Here is a 24,275-nt window from a genome sequence, read left to right on the forward strand (position 1 = left end):
CAGAGCCAGGCAGATCTCTGTGAGTTCAAGGCCAGCCTGGTCTATAGAGTGAGATCCAGGACAGGCACCAAAACTACACAGAGAAACACTCTCTCAAAACAAAACAAAACAACAACAACAACAGCAACAACAAAAACAACAGCTAATGGGACAAGCCTAAGCTATAGGCTGAGCTTTTATAATTAATAATAAGTCTCTCTGTCATTTTTTTTGTGAGCTGGTAGCCCAAAGAAAAAGCCTATGACCTGGATGTTCATTAGACTGTTTAAATCATGAACTATTGGCCTTAATCCTAATCATCAAGGCACCAATTATATCTGAGGAAACAGCAAATCTGTTGTTTAATGGCACAAGAAATATGGCTGTATTATTATCTCACTGAGCCTACAAAATAGTGGATTTTAAACAGCACATATAGAGGACCTGAAACAGCTGAGTAAGGGAGTTGAGGTAAATTGGTTTATACAGACTGATAATTTTAGTATTTTTAAGATTTGTTTTTATTTTACATGGATGAGTGTTTGTCTGTATGTGTGTATGTGTACCATGTGCGTGCGGTGCCTGTGGAGGCCAGAAGAGGGTGTTGCATCCTCTGGAATTGGAGTTACAGATGGTTGTGAACTTCCATGTGAGCCATCTCTCCAGTTCCAAACCAACGATTTTAAAATGAGGCACTGAAGCCTGGGTCTTGCTGCTCAGCGATGCTTCAGTCAGCTTCACAAACTATGAAGGAAATTAGCCATGTCAGCTTCTTTTTTCGGACTCACTGACTCTTCTCCTTCTAGGAGGAGCCTTCTGCACTTTGGACCAAGACCTATTGACATTTGTGTGTGTCCCTTAACACAAGCTGGAATGTCAAAGAGTGCTGAAGGCTTAGTAAAGGTCACCAGCTCTCTGATTTTACACTTTTTTTTTCTTTCATATTTTTTTTTCTTGAGATTTTTCTAATGAGTCCTGCAATCTGCTTCTGCTCTGGGAAACCCTGCAGCGTCACCCTCCCGAGAAGTCATTTGCAACTGCCTTGAACTTTCTCAAAGCTCTTCTCTGTTGTTCTCAGCTCAGCCTTTTGTTCACCTCCCAGTGTGCTCATTACCCTGTGTTGTGCATTCCAGCTGTGCACGCCTGGTTTTCTGGTCCTTTTGGTATTTCCAAGGGGCTTTAAAAGTCCACAGTGAGCTACTCTGGGCCACAGCTGGTGTTGCCATGCTGTTTTGTTTCGTGATTCTCCCGAAAGCCTCAGATCGTCTTCTCCTTCGCCCTCCTGTATCTGCACACAAATATATAGCAAGTTTATCATCCGGAATGTTTTTCTGCATTCTGTAGCTCCCCAAGTGACATATTTGCTCTTTCTTCCACTTCCAACCTCTCAGAAGACTATATTCTGTGGACAGTATTTTCTTGCCTCCTGTAGATTCTCATTAACGCCTTGCAATTTGGCCTGGCTTCATTCCACCACAATTGATAAAAGTCTGTCCCCAAAGTCACCAAAAGAGCTAATCTCTAGATCAACTGCACTTCCTCAACAAGTGTAACTATGTTTGTTTGTTTGTTCCCCCATTGTGATCTCCTAAGCTGCAAAAACCCTTCATCCTGGGGTTCCTGGTCCTTCTCTGAGCTTTATTTATTTATTTGTTTGTTTGTTTGTTTATTCATTCATTCATTCATTTTTTTTCCACTCACTCACTCACTTATTCATTCATTCATTCATTTATTCTTTTATTCATTTATTTATTTGTTTGTTTGTTTGTTTGACAGATGTTTCTCATCTGTCAAAGTCAGGGTTTCTATTGCCATGATTAAACACCATGTCCAAAAGAAACTTGGGGAGGAAGCTGTTTCTTTGAAAGGGTTTATTTCTGCTTACAACTCTCAGGTCATATCACTGAGGGAAGTCAGGACAGGAACTGAAGCAGGGCAGGGGCGGGAGGCAGGAGCTGATGCAGAGGCCATGGAGGGGTGCTGCCTACTGGCTTGCTCCTCGTGGCTTGCTCAGCCTGCTTTCTTATACAACCCAGGACCACCTTCCCATGGGTGATATCACCCACAGTGGGCTGGGGCCTCTCACATCAATCATTAATCAAGAAAATGCCCCACTGGCTTGACCACAGGCCAATCTTATAGAGGCATTTTCTCCACTGAGAGTCTCTTTTTCCAGATGACGTGATGGGTCAAGTTGATGGGGAAAGAAGCCAGCTCACTGCCTGTCATCTCATTCATCTCCTCAGACAGAGACATAGACCAGCGTTCAGCCCTTGGCTTTTAGTTGTTGAGAAACAATACTACAGTCATTTCATCCTATATCTTAGAGTCAAAATTCCTTGTCCACTTCTTCAGTCTATACCTTGAGCTTTGATTGTATATCTCAATGGGTGTCCTTGACAAACACTTCACACCCTACTTAACATTGAATTCATCTTTTTCCAAATGAACCATACTTTATGTACTTAAGTGTAGTTATGGGTCTATCCTTTTTTTCCCCCTCCAGTTAAGTGGTTCTCGGTCTTCTGTCCTCTCCAGGCTCCCGTATTCAGGTAACATTCCTGTGTTTCTTCCATCCTCACCTTTGCGTTTTCACCATGCTAGGCACGAGGCATACTTACTTCATTGTCCAGTTTCTATGGCTTCTTTCCGGGTGATCCTTCAGATTCTGGCATCTTCTCTTTCAGCTAATTCTGTATACTACTGCCAAATTAATTGACGGGCTATTTATTGTTGTCTCTACTGAAAAACTTAAAACAGGGCAATTTCTCTTTTCTCTTAAATTCTCGCTGTCATTTATTGACACCTAGCAAATTAAACAGCTTATTTTGAACTTGATCCTGGTTTTCTGGTTCCATATTGCCTTTGAGAGCAGGGATGTGTAGCTAGAGTTTTCCTTCCTGGCCCACAGTCAGGACAAATCTCTCTCACCTGCCAGTAGCTCAAACCGGCAGCTGCCGCTCGTTTGAGAGAGACAATTAGGAACTGTTTTTAGCTCCGTTTTAGAATCTTTTTTCTCAGTTTTTAGGTGGAAACTCTTGCCACCACGTTGGGCGCATTTGTAGCTAGAGTTTTCCTGTCTGGCCCACAGTCAGGGCAAATCCCTCTCACCTGCCAGTCCCACAGCCGCTCAGACCCGACCAAGTAAACACAGAGACTTATATTGGTTACAAACTGTATGACTGTGGCAGGCTTCTTACTAACTGTTCTTACAGCTTAAATTAATCCATTTCCATTAATCTGTACCTTGCCACGTGGCTTGTGGCTTACCGGCATCTTCACATGCTGTTTCTCATTGTGGTGGCTGGCAGTGTCTCTCTGACTCAGCCTTCCACTTCCCAGCTTTATTCTCCTGCTTGTCCTGCCTACACTTCCTGCCTGGCCACTGGCCAATCAGTGATTTATTTATTGACCAATCAGCAACACACTTGGCATACAGAACATCCCACAGCAGGGATGTGCTGCCTTGATGTCTCCGAGAACCTCTCAGTCGCATTACTTCCCACCTTGATGCCATGAGCTTGCTGCTGTGGATAGAAATGCATTCCCATGGAGGATGAAGGTCGGTGACTGGTGAACTGAGAGCGTATGAGGATGACATTGTGCTTGGGTGTACGAGAATCAAGAAAAATCCTTCTGCTCCATTGGCTGTAGAGGCAGGTCCCTGTGGTCCTAGGTGCGCACAGGAGAACAGGTCTGAGGAGAGGGGATAAAGAGATGGAGATGATGGAGAAAAAGATGATCAGATTGTTGATCTCATTTTCCAGTTTCATGAGTGTGTTGCGTGATATGTATGTATGCATGAGGATATTCTCAGGATGTCATCCTCCATTGCTCTCCCACCTTATCCATTGAGGCAGGACTTCTCAATGAAGCCCAGAGCTCCCAGACATGCATAGTCTTGCTATCCAGCTTGCCCTGGGCTGGAATTACACGCAGGCCATCACGCCCACTAGACATTTCTGTAGGGCTTTTAGGGATGCAAACTCAGGTCCTTGAACTTGTGAAGCAAGCAATTTAACTGTTGAGCCATCTCTCCATCCCCTGCTGGCCTCAGTTTGCCTGTTGAAAACAATCTCAGCACCATGACCAAAGTCAATAAGCAAAATTTACTGCATCTTTTCCTTGGCTGTGGTTGCAACATTTTCTTCACATCAGAGAAGAGAAACGGTCTCTTGCAGTATTTCAGCTTGCAGGGCATTTGAAGCCTACATGTTTGCAATAATAAATAAATAAATAAATAGTATGATCATGCCTCCATTTTTATATTCTTGTCTCCTAAACAGAAAATACACTTTATCCTGGGGTTTCTGGTACTTCTCTGAATTAGTGATTTATTTACTTCATGTTTTACTTTACCCCATCTAGCCCCTCAAATGTGAGAAGGAATACAGGAGTCTTTACTCATACTGTGGGAGTCCTGAACTCACTAACCACAAGCAGAACCTCAATAAACAGAAAGTCCTGGAAATCGAGGATTGGAGAGATGACTCAGCAGTGATGGACGCTTGTCGCTCTTACAGAGGACCGGGTTCAGTTCCCAGCACCCACACAGCTCATAGCCAGCTGTAACTGTAGCTCCGAGGGTTGGATGCCATCTTCTGGCCTCTGTGGGTACTGAACACATGTGGTACACATACATACATGCAGGCAAACACATACATAAAGTAAAAATAAATCTGAAAAAAAAATTTAAAAGAAAGTTCTGGAAATCAAGTTTTATTACCATGGAATCACTTTTGTTGGGTTGAATTAACTGTGATCTGGGAGCCCTGCTATCGAGTTTGGTAGCCTTGGGGTCCGTCTAGTATATTCACATCGCATGTCTCTCTTGCAGATGAATTTCAAATGGGAAGCATTTAATCATCCTTTTAACAACTCCAATAAGAGAAATTCCCTTTTCTTTCTTGTATTGTTGGTAAAAGATTTTTTTAAAAAAAAACAAACAAAAAGAATAGATGGAGTCTGCTCTGAGCACACAGACTAAACATCAGAAAGTAAGCAGACATCCAGCCCCAACTGTTTTCCTTACGATTCACGAAGCCTCAGGTCTAGAAGGCGCCCTCAATGCTGCAGGCAGACGTGTGTGCTGCTTAATCTCCGGGAAAGAGACAATGAGTGGGAAGGGAGTGATTTTTTTAATTGCTCAGGCATCATTGTTTGTTAATTTTACATTTATTGAGGTATCGAAATGCCATGCTGAACAGAATAGCAGTGTCTTTGTTCCTGTCTGGTGGCTTCATCTCACTAATGGTGATAATGTATGCTAGCTGGGGCTGAGACTATTTCATGAAATACGGGAATGAGTTCACTGAGACACACTGTAACATCGCCAACTGTAACACTTGCAACTTCACTGACTTTCAATTTGTATGAAATTCCGAAGACATCACTCCCAGAGCTCCTGTACTCTGCAAGGATGTTACTCATCCCTCTGTGGGCGGGTGGCAGAGGCTGAGTTGTAACTTACTGAAGAGGATGGTGGGATCCTTCATTTTTCTCGGCTTCCCATTATGGACTCACCTTAGTGTACATTTTGTCCTTTGAGCTCCGCAACAAACAACATTGTTCACAAATCACATGGATGCACATGTATATGATGTATGCACACATACAGAGAGACATACAATGGGTTCTGTGGCTTGAAACTTCTGTTTGAGAGAACTGGAAACAATGTGCTGACTCTGTTTCATTCTAGGCATGGGAATGTTTGGGCTAACTTCCCCTCCACAATGTGTGTGTGTGTGTGTGTGTGTGTGTGTGGTGGGGTAGAGGTCTCCCACCCAGCGGTCTTGTACAGAGACCCCATTTGTTAAGTCAGGGCTGGAAGCTAAAAAACGTGGATAGTGGTAAGAAGGATGACAAAGGATAATAAGTGGGATTCAGTGTCGTGGCAGTTGAAATCTGAGTGGTTTGGAGTTTTTCTTTCTTTCAGAAAACAAGCCATCACTACAAATTCCCCCAGAGAATCCGGGGTGGGGGAGTGTCTAATTAAGAAACACTGATGACTTAAAGGGTTAAAGGGTAACAGAGAGGGGAGGGCAGGGGAGGGGAGGGGAGAGCAGGGGAGGAGAGGGGATAACAGGGGAGGGCAGGGGAGGGGAGAGTAGGGAAGGAGAGGGAATGAGAGGGGAGGGCAGGGGAGGGGAGAAGAACAGAAGCCCCATTCAACCCGGAAATCTTAGCCCCACTGTGTGCTCTTGAAGGCTTCCCAGGCTGGAGTCTGAGGCAGGGCCAACTCTTGCCTTCTCTGATAGGATGGAGAACTCCCTCATCAGAAGGCCACTGCCAGAACTCTCTCAGACCCGGCAAAGTTCCAACCTGAATTCCCCACTCAGCCTTCCCGCTGTGTTCAGACACTGGCAAAGCTCTCCAGGGATGTCATCAAGAAGCTTCCCCTGGGTAGAAAGCTCAGAATGGGGGAAAGGGGAAAGCAGGCGTTTCCCCTGTGGCTCTAAACGTCCTGTAAAGTTGGGCAGCCGCCTCTGTCCTTCACGAACACTAGTCCCGGGAAGGTAAAGGGCGTGGGTGTGGGGGAGTGGGCGACGTGGGAACATCCCAGGATGGAGGACATGGGATTGTGGGATGCGGGATGCACGCTGTGGGCTGTGGGATGCACTGCTCCCCGAGCTGGGCGCAGCAGGTGCTTGTTCTCCGACGTCCCCGAGGACATCAGTGGTGATCTCTCCGGCACCTTGGCTGTTTGAGCCCCTGTCTCGCCCCCCCTTACCAGGCCGGGGGGGGGGGCGGCGCCTGCTCTGGGTAATCATTGTCCGCCGCCGGGCGGCAGGAGCGGGGGTGGGCACCGCGGGGGGCGGGCGGCCGGGCGCGGACATAAAGGGGCGCTGCGCGGTGCCCTCCCCGCTCCCGCAGCATGCCAGCCCGCGCCCCTCCTCGCCGCCTGCCGCGGCTGCTGCTGCTGCTCCGTCTGCTGTCGTTGCATCTGCTGCTGCTGCTCGCCCTGCGGGCCGGGTGCCTGCGCGCTGAGCCAGGTCAGGGCGCGCAGACCTGGGCTCGCTTCGCGCGCCCTCCCGCCCCAGAGGCCGCCGGCCTCCTCCACGACACCTTCCCCGACGGCTTCCTCTGGGCGGTGGGCAGCGCCGCCTACCAGACCGAGGGCGGCTGGCGGCAGCACGGTAAAGGCGCGTCTATCTGGGACACGTTCACCCATCACCCCCCGGTCACCCCAGGCGACTTCCCGATCGCTGTGGCGCCGTCGGGTGCCCCGTCGCCTCCTCTACCCTCCACTGGAGATGTGGCCAGCGACAGTTACAACAACGTCTACCGCGACACGGAGGGGCTGCGTGAGCTAGGGGTCACCCACTATCGCTTCTCCATCTCGTGGGCGCGGGTGCTCCCCAATGGCACCGCGGGCGCCCCCAACCGCGAGGGGCTGCGCTACTACCGGCGGCTGCTGGAGCGGCTGCGGGAGCTGGGCGTGCAGCCGGTGGTCACCCTGTACCACTGGGACCTGCCGCAGCGCCTGCAGGACGCCTATGGCGGCTGGGCCAATCGTGCCCTGGCCGACCACTTCAGGGATTATGCCGAGCTCTGCTTTCGCCACTTCGGTGGCCAGGTCAAGTACTGGATCACCATTGACAACCCGTACGTGGTGGCCTGGCACGGGTACGCCACGGGGCGCCTGGCCCCGGGTGTGCGGGGCAGTTCCAGGCTCGGGTACCTCGTTGCGCACAACCTGCTTCTGGTGAGTGCGAGGGGCCAGGCAGGGGGCCACCTTGGGGGACAGAGGGCCTCAGGAGTACCAGGGCCACTTCCAGGAAGCCACACTTGTACCCCATTACGAGATCACTCAGGACCTACACCTCGCAGGGAGACGCCCCTCGGCAGCTCCGGGGCTCCCCCTTAGAAGTGGAGTTAGAAACTGGAGGGAAATCTGGCGGTCCGCGCGCACGCGCGTGTTAGGGCCCCTAGAAAAGGACACAGGACTCTCTTTAGTGAGCAAATAAGCCAGTGCCTTTCCCTGGGTGTTACGACGTTTCTAGAAATAAGGGCGGGGAAGATTTGTTAGAAGTAGCTGCGGGGACAGAATAAAGAGGGTGGGCGAAAGCAACGCGTTTGTCCACAAACTGTAGACTGACATTGATTGCACCCTGCAAGAACTTCGTGTTAATCCAGTAAAATCCGTCTTGCTAGTGCCACAGGTTACTTTGCATCTAGTGCAAAGGTGTCGAAACCTCATTCCTGAGCTGTTTGGGCTTAAGCTGTGTTTAGAGGTCCCTTCTGAGGCAGGGTAGGATAGGGACTGGCTTGCCTCCACCATAGTAATTACCATGGGACTGAAGACGTCCTTTACACAGTGAAAGATGGGCACAGAAACACAGGACCAACTCACTACAGCTTGTGGTTTCACCAACATCCTGTGTTGTCACAGTGCTGTCTCTAGTTGAAGGCATTCCTCACAGGTGAAGTAGTTACCAGGTTTAGCCAGCGGTTCTGAATACCCTGAAGCTAAAGGTTAGTTCTGAACACTTTTTAACCCGACACGCACATTACCCCTCTAAGCCAGGCCTGTTCTAAACACTTTCAATTTAAAGGCGAGTGCCACCACCACCCGGCTATAGTTTTGTCATTTTAAAACTCACATTTCGTTACTGGTGGAGCTAAAAGATCTTTTCATGTGTTTGCTGAATACTGTAAACTGCCAATCATATCGGTACTCATTTTTAAGAGCTATTTTCCAAAGACTTAAAGGGATTATTTGAATTAACATAAAACAGCCATGGATAAGATCTTACATTTCTAAACCCATCCTTACTAAAATGTCTATACAAATCTTCCACTCAAAAACAAACAAACAAACAAACAAACAACCAAACAACAAAAAACAACCCAAGCCAGGAATGGTGGCACTCAGCCATAATCTGCATTGTGAAGGCAGAGGCAGGAGAATTGCCATGCGCTCCAGACCAGTCTGGCCATACAGTGAATTCTAGACAGTGTGGGCTACGAAATGAAATCCTGTTTTTAGAACAAATATAACAAAAACCGACCAAACACATGAAAGTTTCTGTTAGCAAGAAAGTAATACTTTCTCATATTAAAAACAAAACAAAACAAATCAAACCCCTCTAAAGTACGCTTCTTAGACAGTTGAGGCAGAACAGTGCTGGCCTGTTGAGTTGACGCCTTGCTATGAGCTGCAGGTCATGTCATATTGGCTAAATGACATTGTAAACCAGCTTTACAAAATCTGGGTTTGCCTGTGATCTTGGTTTCGTGTAGGTGTGTATCTTTTTATACTGGCACTTTTAGAATAGAGATTCCTAAGTGTTGTCAATATGCTCATCTTTTAAGGGAACCAGGGAACCAACAAGCCCTGAACCAGATCAGCTCAGTGGACAGACTGGTCTACAAAAACTAAGGCGGGGGGCGGGAGACACGGGACCGACGACTGTACCACCTTTTGAAGAAAAAAAAAAAAAAAACAAATTATCAGTCCACGCCAGAAGTAGCTTAGTGTCCAGCTTAAGACTCACTCCTTATAATTTAAATCATGCAAACTCTAGTTTTTAGAGAACATACAATAAACTCTGTGTCTGTGCAAGTGGGTAACTGTTACTCTGGGGCTAATGATCATTTATAACATGAAGGATGGCATAAACACTCTCTCCTGCTCCCTGTCAGTCCTGTGGTTAACTTTGCAGTTGTGTTTTTGAGGAATTACACAAAAAGGTTGCCAAACACTAACTGTCCTTTGCAGAAATGCAGTGGACTTTGTAGCCATGAGAAATCAGTAACCCACAGGCACGTGGCTCATTTTTGCTGATGTCACACATGAAACCCCAGTTACTGTAAAATATTAATTTTATTTTTTAATTCCTTTGGGTTTAGAATTTAGTCATCCTGTTACCTTATTTAGAAGTGAGGGGTCGCAAATGCATGCCATTGTGTAGGATGATTTTATTGAGCTTTGGGGGCTGTTTCTCGGTGTTTGTATGATGGAGGGGTTACTATATCTGAAAAAGTTAAAATGCGCATATTTTGGTAATAGGAACTTTCGGTTTAGATACTGATGGTTTGGGGAAGAGTTAGGGGCCCTGAGCCCTTGGAGTATTAATTTGCATTTCAGAGTGGAATGCTGGGAAAGGATATGGTGAGCCAACATCTCTCCCTGGGCTTCCTCTAATCTCCAGGTGGGCTTTGGAGGCTGGGATCTCCACCTCATAGGGATTTAAATCCCCTTCTGATGACTTGAGCCTGAGTCTGGGCAAACTTCCTGCAAGTTTGGAGGCCCTGCTCATAGTGGAGGTCTCTGCAAATTATTTTTCAGGTTCCTGGTGCGAACTTGGACTTTGGACATGGTTTGGGGTGGGGTGGGGTGGGGTGGGGTGGGATGGGATGAAGGAAGGGGTGGGGTGGGGTGGGGTGGGGTGGGATGGGATGAAGGAAGGGGCTCCCTGCAGAGCATGGAGCTGGCTGGCTACTTTGCTCGTCTGAATTCTACAACAGGATAAGCTTTCTTCCTCTGCTGGCAGTCAGACATCTCAGTTTTCATGGCTCTTGAGATAAGGCTCTTGATAACCGCGCCCCCCCACCCCAAAGTCTGTAGTTGGGAAGTCAAACCCGAGGGTGCCTCTGAGATTCTGTTATGCCTATGGATTTCCGAGAGGTCCAGAATCAGGTCGAAGGTACCCTTCCTCATTCAGAGTGGATTTCTTACATGTCTTGGTATCGAAGCTCACATCTTGGCTGATCTACCACAGCCTATTTCTAAACCATTGCCCTTACTTTCTTGGATCAACTCTTGAGCTCAGATCCCCCACCGCCTCATGGTTTCTATTGCTGTGATGAATGAAACACAGGACCAACAGCAACCTGAGGAGGAAAGGGTTTGTTTCAGCTTGTAGTCCATCATCCAGGGAAGTCGGGGCAGGAGCTTAGAGATAGGAACTGATGTAGAGGCCATGGTGGGGGGTGCTGCTGACTGACCTTCTGCTCATGGCTTGCTCAGCCTGCTTTCTGATGGCATCCAGGACCACCAACCCAGGGGTGGCACTACCTAGAGTGGGCTGAACCCTCCTTTGTCAGTCACCAAATAAGAAAATGCCCACAGGCTTGTCTACAACCTGATCTTAGAGAGGCATTTTCTCAGTTGGGGTTTCATCTCTTTGATGACTCTAGTTTGTGCCAAGTTGGCATAAAAGCAGCCAGCACACCCGTTCTCCCGTGCGTCTTTTCTTGATACCCTGGACGTTCCTTTCACCTCCACTGTGCCTGGTAGAAGACCCAGAGCTCCGTCTTGGGGCCTCCCATGGAGAAGCCCTCCGTGTGAGTCTTGGGACGCCCCCAGCCCCGCAATCCCACGCAGCCAGATTCAGTCTCCAGCTGGGACTTCTCTGAGCATCTGACTCTGATAGTCTTGTCTACTTAGCTAGTAGGCAAGGCAGTCACAAGCAACATGCCCGAGACCAAACTCCCATTTCCCCATCTGCCTCAGTTCGGGTTTCTGTCGCTGTGAAGCGACACCATGACCATGGCAACTCTTATAAAGAGAACATTTAATTGGGGTGGTTCGCTTACAGTTCACCATTATCATCATGGTGGGGAGCATGGCAGTGTGAAGGCAGACTTGGTGCAGGAGCTGAGAGTCCTACATCTTGCAGGCAACAGGAAGTCGAACTGAGACACTGGGCGGTATCCTGAGCATGGGAAACCTCAAAGCCCGCCCCCCCCACAGTGACATACTTCCTCCAGTAAGGCCACACCCGCTTCCACAAAGCCACACCTACTAACAGTGCCACTCCCTATGAGATTATGGAGGCCAATTACATTCAAACTACCACACCATGTGTGTTGTGGTACTCTGCTCTTCCAATTGGTCGGGCCCCAGTTTTAACTCTTCCCTTCCCTGTCCCTGCTCCTTCCCTCCCTTCCTCTCACCTCTCCATATGTCTCACTGGGGATTGGCTCCAGAACCTTGAACTTTCTAGACAAGCACTGCACCACTGATCTTTATCTATGATATGACTGGGGCTCAGGCTACCCTGGGATTTTGCCTCAGTAGTGCCCTGGCTTAATCCTTTGCTCCTTGCCATGTGGCCTGATGGGTGTATTCTGAAGGAGCATCGTTGTGTGTGAAAGGCACAAATCCCTGCTGTCTAGAATCCTGCCCACTCCCTAAGAACCAGTTTGCATACCCCTTGGGCCTCACACTTGAACATCGTTCTTTTCTTCCATGATGCTCTGGTGCCTCTTACCACAGTCTCTGTGTTTAATTCACCTCTCCCCCCACCCCAACCCCCCAATTGCTGATCAATTTCTTAAGCAGGAAAATCTTGTTCCCTTCATCTGCTTCTTTCTTAAATGTCAACCTGGGGCTGGAGAGATGGCTCTGTGGGGTGAATGCTTACTGCTCTCGCAGAGGACCGAGGTTCAGTTCCCAGCACCCACAGGGAAGCTCACAATGGCCTGTAACTCCAGTTCTAGGCCATCTGAAGCCCTCTTATGGCCTCTGTGGGCTCCTGTGGGGTTATGATCATGATGCACATAACCTCAGTAAGATCACACACAAATAAATGAAAAAAAATCTTAAAAACAAAAAACAACCTAATTTGCTCTTGATGGGTGCTGGAGTTGCATTCCAGCTAGTCAGTGGCTTAGCTTTGCTTTTATAACTTTGCTCTTGGGGAAGCTGTGCCTTGTGTCTGTGTGTCTGTCTAGTAGCCACCTTCTGGTGGGATGGGGGAAACCAAGCCTAATCTGAAACTACACTAAGCAGGTAAAATCTGGCAGTCAGAGCGAGCTGCTAAAGGTCATTGCCCTGTGGCTCCTTCATAACCACTTCTGGTGAGAAGCTACCAGAAGTTTGCATCACAAAGATGTTTTCAGAACGGGGTGAGTAGTGAAGTCTGTGTTAACTTGGGTATATATTGCAGAAAACTTTGCCATCTAGTTGAATTTTCATCCCCCAAGTAATTAACGTGCACGCATTCAAATGATACACAATGTGTACTTCCAAGCCACACTTCAGGAATTTCCCTCTTATAAAAATGCTTTTGGGGCCGGGCGGTGGTGGCGCACGCCTTTAATCCCAGCACTCGGGAGGCAGAGCCAGGCGGATCTCTGTGAGTTCGAGGCCAGCCTGGGCTACCAAGTGAGTTCCAGGAGAGGCGCAAAGCTACACAGAGAAACCCTGTCTTGGAAAAAAAAAAAAATGCTTTTGGAAGTATCAACTGGGTATTTTATAGAACATGGTGAATTCAGTGTGCACTTAAATCAGAAACAGTTAAACTGCCTCTCAAGGCACTTGACTTGCATCTCGATGCATACCTGATTAAACACAATGTTCTCTGGAGGTTAAAGTCAAGGCCAAGGAAAAGAACCAGTGAAATGATTTCCAAATCATACTGATGTTCTTGAAATGGCGATGGCGGGGCTGGGGAGATGCTTAGTGGTTGAGAGCACACGCTGCTCGTGCAGAAGATCAGTCACGTTGGGTTCCCAGCACCCACACTGGGTAACTCACAACCACTTGCAACTCCAGCTCCAGAGGATCCAATGCCTCTAGCCTCCTCAGGCATGGGTGATAACCCCCCACTCCCACATTTACATAATTCAAAAGTAGTAAAGACAAATCGTTCAAGTGTCAGTTGCTTTGAGGTGGAGAGAAAGAGGAAATGAAAACTGCGGAGTAAATGTCAGTGTCCATGTTCTGGGCACAGTGAGCGGAGCTGTAGTTAGCTGATCTGTAGTCAGCCATGGCGTCTCTGCACTCAGGACATAAGTTAACTCATCGTTTTTAAAAATGCCAGTGTTGTGCCCCACAGTTCGTCATAATTAGTCTGTGGGAAAGGTGCTTTATTTCCCTGAATACTGTTTCTGAAGCATTTAGGTGAAGGGTGAGACTGGAATGCATGCCTGCTGGGAGGGGGTGAGGTAGAGCGCAGGAGCAGCAGTGCCCTTAATTATTGCACGCTCTGAGACCTGCGCCCTCTGCAGAAATGCCCCCGGAGTTATCCTTCTACCACACACTTACGTGGGCACACAGTGTGCTTTTCATGTGCTCCTGTGCCACGTCGAGTGCTTCTGGTGTGATGTTAGTTAATGCTGTGTCTTGGGATACATTCTTACTCACCTTTTAAAGACTTAACGCCATGGCCACAATTTGTGAGTTGGGCAGACAGACAGACGGAGAGACCTTTCTCACAGTTATGACTCTTTGAGGTGATAATCTGTATGTAATATTTCTATTTTTTTAAAGATGTATTTATTTTATTTTATGTGTACGAGTGTTTTGCCTGCTTGTATGTATGTGGTCACACACATGACTGGTGCCCCCAGAAGTCAGAAGAGGGTGTCAGATACCCTCGAACTGGAGTCATGGATGGAAGTAAACTACTATGTAGGTGCTGGGAATCGAACCCGGGCCCTCTGCAAGAGCACTAGGTTCTCTGTTGAGCCACCTCTCCAGACCCTCACTTAACTTCTTAACTTGGAACTTAAAACAGAATGAAGTCTTTCTGGAGGTTATTTTAATAGAATTTTACTTCTTTGGATCTCTGAAACGATCTATCCTCATATAAAATGTATTAGCAAGTGTCTTGCTGGTCCTAGTTTGACTGATACAATGTGACGGAGGGCTACAGAAAACCCAAGTATTTGGTGAAGTGTGTGGCCAGAGTCCGAGTAGACTGTTTGATGTATGGCTGTCAGAATATCATCCACGAAACAGCACAGCTCTGGCCTAGTACACTTTTCAAGCTGAATGCACTAAGGGACATAGACTTTAAATGTAGTGCTTCTATCAAACTTATTTTCGTGTCAATAAGCGCCTTTTTAGTTGCCAAATAGAATGGTAGTGTTGGGAAGGGTCTGGGAAATCCACATCAAATTTCCTCCCAGGATGAACCCTCTGGGGGTCCTCTCACTTCTGCCAGAATCTCTCAGTGTTACCTCCGCACCTCTCAATTTGACTCTGGGTTTCATCTTTTGTTTTGAATCGACACCTGCAGAGCTCAGTCCCTGGTTGTCTCTCAAAGAATAAAATAAATCATGTTTGCACAGGGCAGCTGCTGTGGGGTGAATGCTTGTCGCCCTCCAAAACTCGGGTTGAGAATTAATTGCTGCTGCAGTAGATGGAGCCTGGGGGAGGCTTTTTATGCGTTGCTGGTGGAGTGGATGAGGCATCCCGAGATTGGCTCTGTTGCAAAACAGAGTTTGTCCTCTGCTTGCTGTCCCTGCTGAGTATGGTCTCTGGCCACATGGGGCCCTGAGTCCCATGATGCATTGGGAAGGCTGTATGCAGCTCCTTGACCTCGGCCTTCTTAGTCTTCTGAACCGTGAGAAGTAACTTTTCTTTTAAAAATTCCCTAGACCATGATATTGTTATAGCAACGGAAAATGGACAGGGGCAACAGCTTCTAAATATTTGAAAAGGCAGTGTGTGCTTCCGGAGTCTTTCCCCTGTGTGCTAAAAGTCTGCTTCTAGATGCTGGGACCGTGACTCTTACGGACTTTTCCCCCAGAGCTCACAGCAGCAGCAGGAAGGTGTGGGGCACAAATGTAAATGCTGGATGGGCCTCGTGATCTAGGCAGAAAAGGCGGTCTGTGTTGTCTGGCTCCACCCCTCCCCATAGTGCTCCAGGAGAGGATGTGATGGATGCTGGAGATGGGGCATGGAATCAGCACAGGCCCCAGCAGAGGACAGACTCCTGGTGCCAGTGTGCATTTATAGCGCTTTCTGCAGGCTTATGGCTCTCTCTGTAGGGTGGTGCCTCCACAGCCTCAGTGGGCAAGAGGCCCTTGTAGAGTCTGTGGGGACACTCTATCCCCACCCTTGGTTCCACTTCTCTCTGATCCCAATCCCAGGCCCTCCCCCTTCAGCCCTTTCCCCACTTATTGTCCTAAGATCTCCCGGGATGCCATGTGCTTCTCTACACACTGGAAGGCCTTGCTTGCCAGGAGGTAGGGGTAGAAGGGAGTGACCTTTTAGTAAGTGCTCTTCCTGAAGTCAAACCGCCGCTCACAGCATGGCTCTTTCTCACTGTCTGATATGCCCGGAAGATCCCTGGTCTTCCATTGTATGTAACATGGGGTCTTGGGAGGTGCAGTTACATGGGGGGCTTGGCATCTCTTCCTGAACTGGGCCACATGTCCAAGCCTGTATTACCTGACACAGGACAACAGGCACGTTTTTCCTCCACTTCACCCTTCACTCTGGGAGGGGCTGGGTGCAGTATGGCAGGGGTTTAAAGTGACAGAGAGGGACAAGGGAAGGCTCCTGTCCTACCTCGCCTACAGATTAATCGGGGGAAGTAACAACTGTCAGGCAGTCACACTAGAACACTCGAAGGCCTTAGAAGAAATAAGTACTGACGATAGTAGGCATCAAGGGGAGCCGAGCCAGGTCTGGAGGGTGGGAGGGAGTGGTTAGGGGAGAGCACGGGCAGCCGGGCTCTCTGTGGAGGCTGCTGTGGGCTTTCTGAGCCACGCAGTGTCTATTGGGTGGGAAATACTCAGCAGCAGAGAGAAGAGCCCCAGGCGGTGTGTCCTGGGATGGGCACAGCTGGGCTCCTGTAACACTTTTTGTATGGAAATAGCTCGTGGTGGAGGTCTGTGAGGCAGCTTCTCACAGTCCGGACTAGCAAGCCAAAGAGGACAGTGCATTCAAGGCTCAGTATTTGGAAACCATGGATGGGAAAGGACCAGAAGCCGGAGGGATGGGGCCTGGGTATCTTCAAGGCTTCTTGCCACATTTGCTGTACAGAGCAGAGCCGTGGTCCAGATGCACAGAACACGCAGCTGTCTGTTCCTGTCCTACAAGACCGCATTGGTAGTTTTGGCTGCCGCCTCACTGAGGCTTGGATTAGTCTATAGTCAGCTAAAATCCTCGCAGGCCCTCCACTCCCCGTGCATTGCTGTTAAGCCAGACTGTGCCCATTGTCTCCTGTGGGAATTTATCTTTGAATTCACAATCTTACTAAATGCCATCGAGACAGAGATTCCCATAGGTGGAAGGTTATTTTTTTTTTAACTGAAAATAATAGAAATGTAGGAACATTTCTGGATCAGCATAAGGAGTAGTGTTACACGAATTTAGTGGAATATTCTTTACTAGCTGTTGAAACACTGGCTTTTGTTTGAATGCTGCCTGTGGTCTACTGTGAGAAGGGAGGAGCTGGCCCCCGACAGTGTTTTGTGTCTCTGCTGTAGAGTCATTTGTGAATAACCCTGGACCCTTCACAGTTCTCTGACTGGGGTGTCCTTTCTTTTCCCAGGAACCCCACCTGACATGCAGATCCAAGAGTAAAGTCAGTCTTCCCATCTCTCCCCTCCAAATACTGCACTCCCCATTAGTGTGGGTTGATTTGGGTCAACTTGCAGTAGCAAACCTACACACTTGGGAAGAGAGAGTCTTAGATGAAGAATTGTCTCCATCAGATTGGCCTGTGGGCACGTCTGTGGGGCATTTTCTTGATTGCTAATGATGTGGGAGGGCCCAGCCCACTCTGGGCGGTACCATCCCAATGCAACTGGTCCTGGGCTGTAGAAGAAAGGTATCCCAGTGAGCCAGGGGTGGAGGAGGGGTGTAAAGCCAGTCAGCAGTGTTCCTCTGTGGTCTCTGCTTCAGTTCCTGCCTTGAGGTTCCTGGCTTGACTTCCCTCCATGATAGACTGTGATGTGTCAGCCAAATAAACCCACCCTTTCCTTCCCCAAGTTGCTTTTGGTCTGTGTTTTATCACAGCAGCAAAGAAGGAAACTAGGTCAGTGTCTGATAAAATCTCAACGTGTTGAAATGGTTTGTTTCTCTCCAGCAGGTCTCTGGCTAGGAGGGAGGGACCATTCAGCTGGTGGAGTAGAGAGTGTGTGGTGTGCCCTAAGGCTGTCTGTCCTTGAAGCACACACTGGAGCATGCCCGTCAGTGTCCAAACTCTCAGGAGTTTCCTCTCTTGAGTGTAAAGAGTCTTTCTCTGTCCCTCTAGCCAGCTCCCAAATAATGACACGGAGACTTTTTATTAATTTTGAAAGCTCAGACTATAGCTTAGGCTTGTTCCTAACTAGCTCTTATAACAAATTAATCCATTTATATTAATCTATATTCTATCACGTGGCATTATCTCTCTTCCATCTTGCACCTCCTGTTTCCTCTCTGTGTCTCCTGTGCACCTAGATTCTCCTCCTCTTCCTTTCTCTGCCCTGAAATCCTGCCTATATCTCCTGCCTAGCTATTGGCCCTTCAGCTCTTTATTACACCAATCACAGCAAATACACCTTTACCCAGTGTACAGATATCCCACAACACATGAGGACCATGGGTTCAGACTTGTGGCTTGCCGTGGCAAATTTCCTGTCTGCCATTTGGGAACAGCCAATGAGAAACACAGCCACAGCACAGCTGCAGCAGTGCCCCCAATGATGCAGCAGCTGGTGCCGTTGGGCAAGTGCTCCTTATGGCAGGAGGCCAGGTGACATATTTTCATGGCCACCACAAAGACCAGTGAGCAGTGCCATCCCAATGAAATTTATTTCCAGCCGGGCAGTGGTGGTACATGCCCGCAATCTCAGCACTTGGAAGGCAGAGGCTGGTGGATCTCTGTGAGTTCGAGGCCAGCCTGGTTTACTAAGCGAGTTCCGGGACAGCCAGGGCTACACAGAGAAACCCTGTCTTGAAAAGCCAATCAATCAATCAATCAATCAATCAATCAATCAATCAATAAAATTATTTCCAACCTAGAACTTACCTATACTATCATGTGGTGATATTTTGTTTGTGCTCTAACAAATAAAGCTTGTCTGGGGATCACAGGGAAAAGCCAGCCACTGTATTAAACATAGAGGTCAGGCAGAGATTCATCCGGATCTCTGTGAGTTCAAGGCCACACTGGGAACAGAGCCAGGAGTGGTGGCACACACTTTAATCCCAGCACTAGTTAACCATAGATGTCTGGAGGGCTGTACAGACAGACAGGAAGTGATAGAGCTGGGCAGAAACAGGAAGTGATGTAGCTAGGCAGAGAGAGGAAGTAAGATGGCAGGGCACAGAAAGGCACATAGGTGCTGTATACAGGAAGTAGCTTTCTCTTGGGCTGAGGATTTTCTAGCTGTAAGAACTTGTGGCTGGCTTGTTGTATTCCTCTGATCTTTCAGCTTTCACCCCAATATCTGGCTCCGTGTTTGTTTGTTTTTTATTAATAAGATGATTTAGCAATTCGTGTTACACTATCAATTACTCATGAGGGTAAAATACAGAAATTCTCAGGTAGACAACAGAAACCACCACCACATCAACAAAAAAAATCTCTTCCATGAGTCCTGTCTCAGGAACGTTCTAGAGCAGTGATTCTCAACCTGGGGGTCTAGACCCCCACATGGGTCACATATCAGATATTTACATTACGATCCATAACAGTAACAAAATTACAGTTATGGAGTAGCAATGAAAATAATGTTATGGTTGGGGGGGGTCACCACAACATGAGGAACTGTATTAAAGGTCGCAGCGTTAGGAAGGTTGAGAGCCACTGGTCTAGACAATAGCTTCCATGTAAAATCATGAAAAAAAGGAAGAAAACAGTGTGCACAGACCATGTTTAAGCCTGGAATGTAATGATGACGTTCTGGCCGGGAGGCGAGCTGTGTTGAAGATGTAGAAGAGCCAGAGCAGGAAGAAAGGAGGAAGATTCCTGACGTGTGTCTCCAGGTGGATGTGAGCCGGGGGAGTTTATACTGGAAGGATGCTGGGAATAGTAAGACCAGTGAGCCACAGGCACAGCGAAGACCAGGCAAATGAGAAAGCCGTGTGGCTACTAACTTCAGAGAAAACAAAACTTAGGAGGACGGGCTTCTGTGCCACATCTGGCAGGACAGAAAAATCCACCCACACACATGGCAGCTCACAATTGTCTGTAACTCCAGTTCCAGGGGATCCAACACACTCGTCTGTGACTAACAGTTCCAATGGTAGCACAAGTCTGCACTGGATGGCAGTGAAACCAAAACCTTGCAAGGCTAATTTGTCAGGATAAGAGGGCTAAACTGTTAGCTTCCGTGAAACAGGAAGCCAGTGGATACTGTCCACAACAAGCGAGTGTGAGCAGTGTAAATTAAAAATAGAAAGTCAGGATTGCACAGCGAGGGTTTTCCTCTGCGGAGGAGGAGAGCTAGGGAGAAAGGGAGTGAGGAGGACTGTAGTTTTTCATCTAGATTTCTCAGGATTATATTTGACATTTTTAAAGATTTATTTTTACTTTATGTCTGTGTATGTTTGCTTATATGTCTGTATATGCACCATGTACATGCAGTGCCTACCGAGACCAAAAGGGGGTATGTTAGATCCCCTGGAACTGGAGTTACAGGCAATTGTGAGCTGCCATGTGTGTGGGTGGATTTTTCTGTCCTGCCAGCCAGCTCCCAAATAACCACATGGAGACGTTTTATTAATTATGAAAGCTCAGTCGATAGCTTAGGCTTGTCCCACTAGCTCTTATAACTTAATTTAACCCATTTCTATTAATTCACTTTCTGCCTCATGGCCTTATTACCTCATCTGGGTAGTGCCCATCCTGCTCAGTCTGCATCCTTTGGCATCTCCTCTCTTCTTTCTAGCATCCTGTGCGCCTGAAAATCCTGACTAGCTATTGGCCATTTAGTTTTTTATTAAACCAATTGGAATGATATATCTTCACAGTCTCCAAAAAAGATTATTCCACAACACACGTGGGTGCTGGGAATTGAACTTAGGTCCTCTGTACACACCGCCAGTGCTCTTAACTGCTGAGTCATCGCTCCAGCCCCAGTATTTGTCTTTTTAAAGTATAAACGTATATTACTGCCATAAAAATAAAAAGGAAATAGGTGTTTTTTAACCATCACTTTAAAAATTAATTTGGCTAGTCATAACATTTATAGCATTCCAGTTGTAGAACTCATTTTGAGTCAAGCTTTGGAACATTTCCGTGTTTTCAGAATAATGTCTTGTGAGTTTTCATGTCTGACTACAAACAGTGAAAGGGAAATATAGCTGTGAGTACACCCTGTGGGACAGCGTGAGTCACCTTTTCAAGTGAAACCCTCCCCTTAGTGTTTCAAATTTCTTGCAGTCTTTGTCATTAAGAAGCAACCGTCAAGTTTTTGTTTAGCCATTGACTGCCTTCAGAACACCACACTTTAAACAGAAACTGTACTATGTTGTATCTATCCTGCGTTTCTTCTTTCTAAGCCCAACCACAGCACACAAAGGTTTATCAACTATAAAGTTATGACATAGAGACATTTAACTACCGTGTTGCTAGAGGCGCACTTCAGTACTCTCAAATCATTTGAGGCGAACTTGCCAGGCTTATCCTGTTCATTTGTGTTGGCCTCCAATGGTCTTTTCTTTGGTACCAACGCGTTCTTTTTAACTACCACATTGCGTTTTGCTCCTGGGTCTATGACTATCAGCTCTACATTTACTTCCTTTTAAAATTAAGAAGTTTGGGGCTGGAGAGGTGGTTCTGTGATTAAGATGGCTGCTCTTACAGAGGACCCAAGAGGACCCACATGGCAGCTCACAACTGTTGCAACTCCAGTTCTCGGGGGATCTGACGCCACCTTCTGGCATCCTCTGGAACTGCATGTATGTGGTGCACATACATACATGCAGGCATACACTCGTACACATAAAATTAAATAAAATCTTTTAAGTGGAAGATTGTCATCCTTTAAGTGCCCAGTATTCTGTGATCCTTCAGGGTGTCTGATGGCTGCTGCATGGCCTAATGCCAGTTGTGAGGCCACTCTTGGAGCTGATGGGTTTGGAATGGATGCAGACTCCTAGAGACTTGCTGTCTTTGATGACTAGAGACCACATCCAAAGGGAGGCAGGTCCATAGAAGCACACTGGGTTGTAGAGCTCAAATGTGCATTCTTTTTCTTTCTTTTCATGCTTGACATGTCCCTTGTGTGCCAGGGAAAGGCAGAGGAAGCCGCTGTCCTGCTCTCACCGTACCATTTGGCCTCCCTCCTGCCTCTGGTCCCCCACTCAGCCCTTTAGCCACTCCAAGGATCCTGCTGTTGTGTTTGGGGGGAGGTGTCTTGTTTTCTTCTCTCTTCTTGAACCAGTCTCCCTGCCTCACCCTGCTTCTCTAGCCATGGGCAGAACCAGAGACCTTGGTACAGAGAGGCATTCAGTTTCATAAAGCCAGTGCATCTTCACAGATATTAGGAAGCCAGGTGATAATGGAAAGTGGACATATTTACACTTTGGCCCAAACAGAGACAGAAAGATGCCTACCTTTCTCTCTCTCTTTTCTGCAGGAGCGTTACAATTTCATGGAAAAGATGAAAAAACAAAAAACCCAGAAATTTGCATATGTTAATGAGTCGTCAAAGCTGTGAAATCTCCCCCAGAAAGGCAAGCTCCCCTCTGGCTGGTACCAGTGCTTCACTTTCCTCCTTCCAAGGCTGAATTCCTGGGAGCTGGGATTTATTTCTTTGAGGACCATTGTTTTAATAGTCCAGTCGCCCAGGGGAGGAGCAAGGGTGTCTCTCTTTAGAATATCTTCTCCTGTCAGACTACCAGCTTTATAACCTTAATTTTGTGCTCGCATTCTCCACCAGACAAATCCTGACCTCCCGTTTAAAACAGTTTCTCCCAGCATCTCAGCCTAACAGGAAGTGGAGGAGATTATTTCCAGGGAGGTGGAGGAGGGGGCGCTTCTGGGAGACCAGGCAACATGAAACTTACAGGTGCCGCTGGTGAAACTCGGCAGAAAGTTTCATGGGCTTGCTGTCTCGGCTTCTGAAGAGAAGACTCAACAGGACCTGCTTTTAAAAAGAAAACAAACCCCAGACTCCTCTGGGACGACAATGGCTCCCGAAAATACAATCTGAGGGTTCTTGTGAACCCCCCAATTAGAAGCCAACTTTATGTATGTTACCACCATTCAACACTGTGAAGCCAAGAGGCTCATGTGCTGATATTAAAACCACTGGATAAGTGTTTGAAAATGAATCTGGGCAAAGACCAAGGACATCAGCAATTTTTTTTTAAATTAAGGATAAAAATAACCCTTGGGAATTATTTCCGATCACAAAGGCAGGTTGTGAGGAACACTTTTCCTGGGTCTGGACACGGGGCAGCAGGATGGCCTGTGTCTGGGGCTGAGGCCTCAGAGCGGGCCTGCCTGGCCAGTCTTGTGCTCTGATTCTCCAGAGGTGCTATTTGCCGTGGGTGAGGGAATTTAAAATCCCTGAAGGTGGACATGACCTTGTGGAAAATGGAGAGTGATGGAGATGCTGCTGGTAGGGGTACATGTGGAGTCTCCGCGGCAGAGGTACAAATAAAGACGTTAAAACCACGTCATAGCAACAGATGGAAAACAAAGCCTGGTGAGCACCACCAGACAACCCCCACCCCTAGACAAAACAAAACAAAAGCACACGTCTCTAAAAAGTTAGCTCCCCTCTTTGGCACCCCAGGTCTTTGTGTTCTTCCTCCTCCCCCATCCTTTTCCTCCTCCCCCCTCGCCTTTCTCTTCTTCTCCCTCCTCCCTCTCCCCCTCCTTTTCCTCTTCCTCCTCTTCCTTCCCCTCCTCTTCTTCCTCCCCACCTCCTCCTCTCCCCCTCCCTCCTCCTTCTCTCCCCCTCCCTCCTCCCCCTCGAAGCACCTGTCACATTCTAATGTTCTTTATGATTCATGTTGGCGGTGTTTGTTGACGCCGCCGGTCACTCCTCTTGCTTAGAGAACACAGAAGGTCCCAGGAACAGCGCCACTATCATTGTACGATGTCATGTTTTTCTGTCTACTTCAGTGGTCAGCGTCATCAAGGCCACCCTTGGTATGGCTCCATAGCCTGTGGCCTGAGTAACATTCTGCCACAAATAGGTAATCGGGAAGAGGGTGGGAGGGCAGACAGGTTGCTTTTTACTGGTCACGAATCCGTAAGTCACATCACCTTTTTCTGTAACCTTACCCTGTCTGTTGATGGAGAAATACATCCACATCTCATTCTTTCCCCCTCGCCTGTCAGTGGAAGTGAGTTATTTAAAAAACAAGTGAGCCTATGGGCTGATCACCAGGAAGGCGCAGGGAGAGTGGGACTGCTCAGGTGATTCAACGCAGGAGAACCTGGTGAGAAAGGACGGCGTAGACAGTGGAGAAACACTTGCCTCAGCATTGCTGAAAGCGCAAAGGAGCTGTTTGATGAAAGTGTTCCAGAATGTCACGGGCGATGATAGTGATAGGCGGTGACGTGAGAGATCCTGTTTGACAGACGGTCTGCGAGTGGCCTTTGCTGACCTTGAGATGGTATTTATTTCAGGGCTCATGGTCTTGCCTCCATTCTTCATCTAAC

The 24,275-nt window shown here is 47.7% G+C and overlaps 1 protein-coding gene across 1 annotated transcript in view; it reads left to right on the forward strand.

Moving 5' to 3' along the window:
• The first annotated feature begins 6,559 nt into the window (after positions 1-6,559).
• Positions 6,560-24,275, forward strand: part of Kl (klotho) — a 38,704-nt gene continuing 20,988 nt past the window's right edge. The window contains exon 1 of the mRNA XM_052754618.1: positions 6,560-7,684. Within this exon, the coding sequence (XP_052610578.1) occupies positions 6,854-7,684 (831 nt within the window). The 5' untranslated portion in view covers positions 6,560-6,853. The remainder of the gene's footprint in view (positions 7,685-24,275) is intronic.

This window comes from Peromyscus californicus, unplaced genomic scaffold (genome assembly GCF_007827085.1).
Source record: "Peromyscus californicus insignis strain IS unplaced genomic scaffold, ASM782708v3 Scaffold_2__1_contigs__length_46816999, whole genome shotgun sequence".
Classification (NCBI taxonomy): Eukaryota; Metazoa; Chordata; class Mammalia; order Rodentia; family Cricetidae; genus Peromyscus; species Peromyscus californicus.